The sequence below is a fragment of the Phytophthora sojae genome (assembly GCF_000149755.1).
Source record: "Phytophthora sojae unplaced genomic scaffold PHYSOscaffold_9, whole genome shotgun sequence".
Classification (NCBI taxonomy): Eukaryota; Oomycota; class Peronosporomycetes; order Peronosporales; family Peronosporaceae; genus Phytophthora; species Phytophthora sojae.
The window spans coordinates 3267932-3275635 of NW_009258123.1; the positions used below are offsets into that span (position 1 = coordinate 3267932).

At 58.6% G+C, this 7704-nt stretch overlaps 2 protein-coding genes across 2 annotated transcripts; both read left to right on the plus strand.

Annotated features, from left to right (window-relative positions):
- Positions 1–4367: 4367 nt before the first annotated feature.
- Positions 4368–4748, plus strand: PHYSODRAFT_522223 (hypothetical protein; the record flags this gene model as incomplete). The annotated part of the gene is made up of 2 exons (XM_009536901.1): positions 4368–4591; positions 4628–4748. 2 exons carry the CDS (start codon positions 4368–4370, stop codon positions 4746–4748), a joined length of 345 nt encoding a protein of 114 aa, XP_009535196.1.
- Positions 4749–5867: 1119 nt separating this feature from the next.
- Positions 5868–6402, plus strand: PHYSODRAFT_523390 (hypothetical protein; the record flags this gene model as incomplete). The annotated part of the gene is made up of 3 exons (XM_009536902.1): positions 5868–6121; positions 6206–6274; positions 6381–6402. The coding sequence occupies 3 exons, from the start codon at positions 5868–5870 to the stop codon at positions 6400–6402; spliced, it is 345 nt and encodes a 114-aa protein (XP_009535197.1).
- Between the last annotated feature and the right edge of the window lie 1302 nt (positions 6403–7704).

Sequence of the window (7704 nt, forward strand, 5' to 3'; positions counted from 1 at the left end):
CCGAAGGAGAAGCGGTCGAAGTTCGACGCTCGGTCGGTGCGCTGTCGTTTCCTCGGGTACTCGGAGCACGAGAAGGCGTATCGGTTTGAGGAGATCGAGAGCGGTCGCGTGTTGGCGAGCCGCGACGCGCAGTTCATGGAGGATGTCTTCGACGGTGGGAGACGCGACTACGCTTCGAAGGAGGTGTTGGTGGGTCTTCCGACAGATGATGATGAAGACACCACGGATGAAGAGACTCAGTCCGGATCAGACGAGAACAGAGAAGAAGCTGCGCGGAATCAAGACTTTGAACCCGGCAGCAAGCGACACCCGCGCACGCAGTCGCTCGAGGAAGCCGTGGAGGTTCCGAGTGCCAAGCGGTATGCGGTGCCAAGACGACAGCAGCCGCTGGACGAGATGTCTGCCGCAGCACAAGAGAAGGAAGACTTCGAGGCTGCGTACGTCGTGGATTCAGTGGGAGAGATGCCGACAACGTTCAAGTCGGCAATGGAATCCAGCGACGCAGACAAGTGGAAAGAGGCGTGCGACTCGGAGGTGGAGTCGCTCCGCAAGAACGAGACGTGGACCCTGGTGCCACTGCCGAAGGGACGCAAGGCGATCGGCTGCAGATGGGTGTTCCGCGTGAAGGAGAACCAGTCTGGAGAGATCGAGCGGTTCAAGGCGCGACTGGTGGCGAAGGGGTTCTCGCAGAAGTACGGCATCGACTACGACGAGACGTTCGCGCCGGTGGCCAAGTTCACGTCGATTCGGGTGTTGCTGAGTCTGGCGGCCAAGTACAAGCTCACAGTGCACCAGATGGATGTGAAGACCGCGTTCCTCAACGGCTTGTTGGACGAGGACATCTACATGGCGCAGCCGGACGGATATGTGGACGGAGATCGACCCGACTACGTGTGCCGGCTCAAGCGTTCGCTGTACGGCCTGAAGCAGTCGCCGCGGATGTGGAACAAGACGATCGACGAGTTCATGTTGAAGCTGGGGTTCAAGAAGTGCGAGTCCGACCACTGCATCTACTTGAAGCGGGACAATCACGACATGATGTTCGTGGCACTGTACGTGGACGATCTGGTCCTCGCCAGCAGCAGCGACGGGATGCTGAAGGACACGAAGCAGGCGCTGAGTGACCGGTTCGAGATGACCGACATGGGCCAGCTCAAGTACTTTCTCGGTATGGAGATCGAGCAAGATGTGGCGACTGGGAAGGTGTCGGTGCGGCAGACCAAGTTCGCGAAGGACATTCTCGAGAAGTTCAAGATGGATGAGAGCAACCCTGTGAAGACACCGCAGGATCCGGGTCTGAAGCTGACCAAGGCCATGTGCGAGGGAGGCTGCAAGCACGACGAGACCATGGCGAATGTTCCGTACCGGAACGCCGTGGGCTGCCTCATGTATCTCATGGTGGGGACTCGTCCGGACCTCGCAGCGGCAGTGGGAGTGCTGAGCCAGTTCGCAGCGGACCCATGTCCGACACACTGGCAGGCGCTCAAGAGGGTCTTCCGCTACATCCGAGGCACGAAGACGCACGGCCTCGTGTTTCAAGCGAGCAGCGAGGACGGACTGCAAGGCTACTCGGACGCGGACTGGGCCGGCGACATCGAGTCTCGACGGAGTACGAGCGGCTACGCGTTCATGATGAACGGCGGATGCATCAGCTGGCGAAGCAAGAAGCAGCGCACGGTGGCGCTCTCGTCGACGGAAGCCGAGTACATGGCGCTGTCGGAGGCCACGCAGGAGGCGGTGTGGCTCAAGGTGTTTCTGTGCGAGCTGGGCGAGATGGCGAGCGATGAAGCGGTGAAGATCTACGAGGACAACCAAGGCTCCATCGCGTTGGCCAAGAACCCGGAGTTTCACAAGCGCACCAAGCACATCGACATTCGCTACCACTTCGTGCGCGAGAAGGTGGAAGACGGTCAAGTGGTGTTGCAGTATGTTTCGACACTCGACATGCTGGCGGACATCATGACGAAGCCGATCGCGGCGCCGCAGTTCGACGCGCTCAGGACGAAGCTGGGCATCGTGGTCGCTGACGAGTCGAGTGGGAGTGTTGTCAAGACTGATGTGACGACGCCCCGCCAAGCGACCGTGTGACGTGAACGCGTCATCAGTGAGGTCGGCGTGACCTTCACTGTGTGGTACCGAAATCATTCAGGTGATTACGGGACGATGATTACGTCACGGTGATTACGCCAAGATTGTGGGTACAAGATGGGCATCGACGTGGCGTTCTCTGATTGGATAAGGTAACTGTGTATCCAGTAGAGAATCCAGTAGGGTGTATCCAGTAAGAGGTATCCAGTAGCAGGCTTAGAGGTAGCACGCGGTTGCGAACTAAGGACCTGAATCGAATCACTTTGCATTTTGCCAACTACTGCTCAAGTGCTCTTCCTTTTCATCGTGGCTCATAACCTGATGGAAGGTATGGATCTTGGACACGAAGCTCGGACGAAGCGGAGGGAGGGACGTCGCAGACGGCGGGACCGGAGCGAAGGCACTTGAGGGGTAGAATGAAGATTCGAAAGTGATTGAATTGTTGGAGCTTACACCCTACTGTTATAGACACGCGACCCTGCGTCCTATCACCTAGTGCATCTAATCAACCATCACTCACCGGTGTTCATCCAATCATCCTACTCGTCTAATCATCGGTGGCGTAAACAACTTACCGTAATCACCATAATCAACGTGGGTTCGGATTGGACCGGTTCGGGTTAACCGGTTAATGGGTACAACTGGTACACAGTACCCAAGACCAGCAACCCTCAATAGGCTTCCGTCGACGAGAGCGCCACCGTGCGCTGCTTCTTGCTTCGCCAGCTGATGCATCCGCCGTTCATCATGAACGCGTAGCCGCTCGTACTCCGTCGAGACTCGATGTCGCCGGCCCAGTCCGCGTCTGAGTAGCCTTGCAGTCCGTCCTCGCTGCTCGCTTGAAACACGAGGCCGTGCGTCTTCGTGCCTCGGATGTAGCGGAAGACCCTCTTGAGCGCCTGCCAGTGTGTCGGACATGGGTCCGCTGCGAACTGGCTCAGCACTCCCACTGCCGCTGCGAGGTCCGGACGAGTCCCCACCATGAGATACATGAGGCAGCCCACGGCGTTCCGGTACGGAACATTCGCCATGGTCTCGTCGTGCTTGCAGCCTCCCTCGCACATGGCCTTGGTCAGCTTCAGACCCGGATCCTGCGGTGTCTTCACAGGGTTGCTCTCATCCATCTTGAACTTCTCGAGAATGTCCTTCGCGAACTTGGTCTGCCGCACCGACAACTTCCCAGTCGCCACATCTTGCTCGATCTCCATACCGAGAAAGTACTTGAGCTGGCCCATGTCGGTCATCTCGAACCGGTCACTCAGCGCCTGCTTCGTGTCCTTCAGCATCCCGTCGCTGCTGCTGGCGAGGACCAGATCGTCCACGTACAGTGCCACGAACATCATGTCGTGATTGTCCCGCTTCAAGTAGATGCAGTGGTCGGACTCGCACTTCTTGAACCCCAGCTTCAACATGAACTCGTCGATCGTCTTGTTCCACATCCGCGGCGACTGCTTCAGGCCGTACAGCAAACGCTTGTCCGCGGCGACTGCTTCAGGCCGTACAGCAAACGCTTGAGCCGGCACACATAGTCGGGTCGATCTCCGTCCACATATCCGTCCGGCTGCGCCATGTAGATGTCCTCGTCCAACACGCCGTTGAGGAACGCGGCCTTCACATCCATCTGGTGCACTGTGAGCTTGTACTTGGCCGCCAGACTCAGCAACACCCGAATCGACGTGAACTTGGCCACCGGCGCGAACGTCTCGTCGTAGTCGATGCCGTACTTCTGCGAGAACCCCTTCGCCACCAGTCGCGCCTTGAACCGCTCGATCTCTCCAGACTGGTTCTCCTTCACGCGGAACACCCATCTGCAGCCGATCGCCTTGCGTCCCTTCGGCAGTGGCACCAGGGTCCACGTCTCGTTCTTGCGGAGCGACTCCACCTCCGAGTCGCACGCCTCTTTCCACTTGTCTGCGTCGCTGGATTCCATCGCCGACTTGAACGTTGTCGGCATCTCTCCCACTGAATCCACGACGTACGCAGCCTCGAAGTCTTCCTTCTCTTGTGCTGCGGCAGACATCTCGTCCAGCGGCTGCTGTCGTCTCGGCACCGCATACCGCTTGGCACTCGGAACCTCCACGGCTTCCTCGAGCGACTGCGTGCGCGGGTGTCGCTTGCTGCCGGGTTCAAAGTCTTGATTCCGCGCAGCTTCTTCTCTGTTCTCGTCTGATCCGGACTGAGTCTCTTCATCCGTGGTGTCTTCATCATCATCTGTCGAAAGACCCACCAACACCTCCTTCGAAGCGTAGTCGCGTCTCCCACCGTCGAAGACATCCTCCATGAACTGCGCGTCGCGGCTCACCAACACGCGACCGCTCTCGATCTCCTCGAACCGATACGCCTTCTCGTGCTCCGAGTACCCGAGGAAACGACAGCGCACCGACCGAGCGTCAAACTTCGACCGCTTCTCCTTCGGCACGTGCACGTACGCGTGGCACCCGAACACCTTGAGGTTGGCCAGCAAAGGCTTCTTGCCGGTCCAAACGTGGTGCGGCGACTTGTCGTGACTGATGGCGCGCGTCGGACACCGGTTGCGGAGGAACGTGGCCGTCATCACCGCTTCTCCCCAGTACTCCTTCGACAACCCGGCGTGCTCCAGCATGCAGCGCACACACTCCACCAGCGTCCGATTCATTCGCTCGGCCACTCCGTTGAGCTGAGGCGTGTATGGTGGCGTGAACTTCTGCTCGATGCCGCGATCCGCACACAACTTGGCCATCGCACCCGAAGTGTACTCGCCGCCGTTGTCGCTCCGAAGCACCTTCACTCGCTTGCCGGTCTGCGTCTCAGCCAACGCGACGAACGCAGCGAACTTGGCAGCCACCTCTGACTTGTTCCGTAGCAGGTACACCACGCAGAAGTGCGACTTGTCGTCGATGAACGTGACGAAGTAGCGCTTGCCTCCGAACGTCGCCGTCTGCATCGGACCGCACACATCGCTGTGGACCACCTCCAGCACTTGCTTCGCACGGTTCGGCGACGACTTCATGAAGCTTACTCGCGTTTGCTTGCCGAGTGCGCACCCGTCGCACACCTCCCACTGCTTCACCGACGTCATTGGGATGCCAGTACCGTAGCCCTTCTTGACGATGGCGTCGAGACCACCATGGCCGATGTGACCAAGTCGAAGGTGCCAGAGGTACGACGTGGTGTCCCCTTGGCGATTCTTCGAGCTTGCCGCATTGGCCTCGTCAGCAGGCGTCCTCGGCGTCATGCAGAGCTTGAACAGTCCTTTGCCTTCGCGAGCGCCGAGCTTCCACTTGAGACCCTTCGTTTCCGCGAAGCACCCGTCGCTCTCGAAGGTCACTGGCCCGACGTCCTTGGTGAAGCGGCCGACGGAGAACAGGTTGCGCGACAGCTCCGGGATGTGCCACACACCCGTGAGCACACCCTTCTTCATGCCGCGCGGTGTCTGCATCGACATCACGATGTCGCCGCTCCCCACCGCCTGAACCACGCCGTCGTCCGCCAGATGCACGTCCACCGGAGAGATCTTCTTGTAGTTCTTCATGTACTCCTTCGAGTACGTCATGTGCTGCGTCGCACCCGAGTCGACCAGCCACATGCCGCTCAGCTTGGAGGCACCCGTGTCGCCACCAACCGAGAAGAGGAAGTCGCCAGAGTCATCTTCGACCTGCGCGACGTTCGCTCGTTGCGGCCTCTGCCGCTCCCCGTTCTCGCGGATGCGCACCGGACACTTGGCGATCCAATGTCCGTGCTCGCCGCAGTAGTGACAGGCGCTCGTCCTCTGCGCTTGCGCCTGCCGTCCCTTGCGCTTCATGTCCTCGTGCAGGAGCCGAGACGTCACGAGCTCCCACGTCAGCGTGTCGGAACGCGATTCCAACGCCATGATGAGGAACTGGTACGACTCGCTCAGACTGGCAAGAAGCGTGATCACCAAGTCGTCCTCGCTGACCGGAGCGCCGACCGCGTCGAGCTGTTCCGCCAGCGTCTTGAGCTTGTTAATGTGCTCCAGCACATCATCACCTTCGTCCATCGTTGTCGTGAAGAACCGTCGACGAAGAAAAAGCTTGTTCGCCAGGCTCTTCTTCTCGAAGTGTCCCTCGAGTCTTGACCATGCATCATGCGCGTCCTTCGCCGACCGCACCAGCGGCAGCTGCGAGTCCTCCAACGCGAGACAGACGATCGCCAGCGCCTTGCGCGACTTCTTGCGAAACGTCGCTTGGTCCGCCGCGGTCGTGCACTGCTCGAGCTTCACTTCCCCACTCGTCACTTCCCACAGTTCGCGCTCCTCCAGCACCATCTGCATCTTGAACTTCCATGTGTGGAAGTTGGTTCCGTCGAACTTGTTGATGCGGGCGGTCGCGGTCGGGGCAGCGTCCATGGCGAAGGCGTAGTCGGGGTCTTGGTCAGGGAAGACGGGGCTTGGGCTCATAACCAAAAGGAAGAGCACTTGAGCAGTAGTTGGCAAAATGCAAAGTGATTCGATTCAGGTCCTTAGTTCGCAACCGCGTGCTACCTCTAAGCCTGCTACTGGATACGTCTTACTGGATACACCCTACTGGATTCTCTACTGGATACACAGTTACCTTATCCAATCAGAGAACGCCACGTCGATGCCCATCTTGTACCCACAATCTTGGCGTAATCACCGTGACGTAATCATCGTCCCGTAATCACCTGAATGATTTCGGTACCACACAGTGAAGGTCACGCCGACCTCACTGATGACGCGTTCGCGTCACACGGTCGCTTGGCGAGGCGTCGTCACATCAGTCTTGACAACAGTGCCTTCGCTCCGGTCCCGCCGTCTGCGACGTCGAGCCCAAATGGCATCCGGAGCCACTCGAAATGACCCAAGGCGCACACAAACGCAGAGATCTGACGTGCTCGCTGCGTCATCATGATAGCCCAAAACCCACTCGAAGCGTCAAGCGAGCAGTACCACAAATACTTATCCAGGTCGGTGAGCAGGTCATCGACCATAGGCATCGCATACTCCATGATTGCGGTGATGGCATTTACCATCTTGTAATCGATGCACAGTCGGATATTGCCGCCATTCTTTTTTAGCACAATGACAATCGGGGACGACCACGGACTGCTCGAAAACGCAATCAGACCCGCCTTCAGCAGCCCTCGGAGCAACTCATAGAGCTTCTTGAGGTGTCGGAGGGGGGTCCTCCGAGCCCTCTGTTTGATCGGGGCGTGTCCTTGTACATCGATGTCACACACAAACCCATATGCTGGTGGCGGCAGTGCATTACCACTGGAGATCAGAATATTCTCGTGCCTCCGGAGTACCTTAACCACGCGGTCCTGGCGGCCGAACCCAGAGCAACACCGTGTTGCTCTGTCGGCGTTAGCGTACTCAGCATCGTAGCTACAGCCGCTTCTCCAATGACTGTTGACTGCCTCCCACTCTGGGCCCGACAGGTGGAGGCAGTCAGCGCGTGCAACATGAGTTGCAGGCGAAGTGGAGCTTTCCATGGGCACCTCCGCGCTCATGAGGCTCCTCGTTCGTACAGCTCCGTACGAACGTTCAGGTAGTCGGTCGTTGGACGGACTACAAAGTGCTATCAGGTGTAATGGACCTACCTTGGCTCACTACTACGGCTTACACGTATGCGCACGTGTATGAAGAAGCATAGTTTC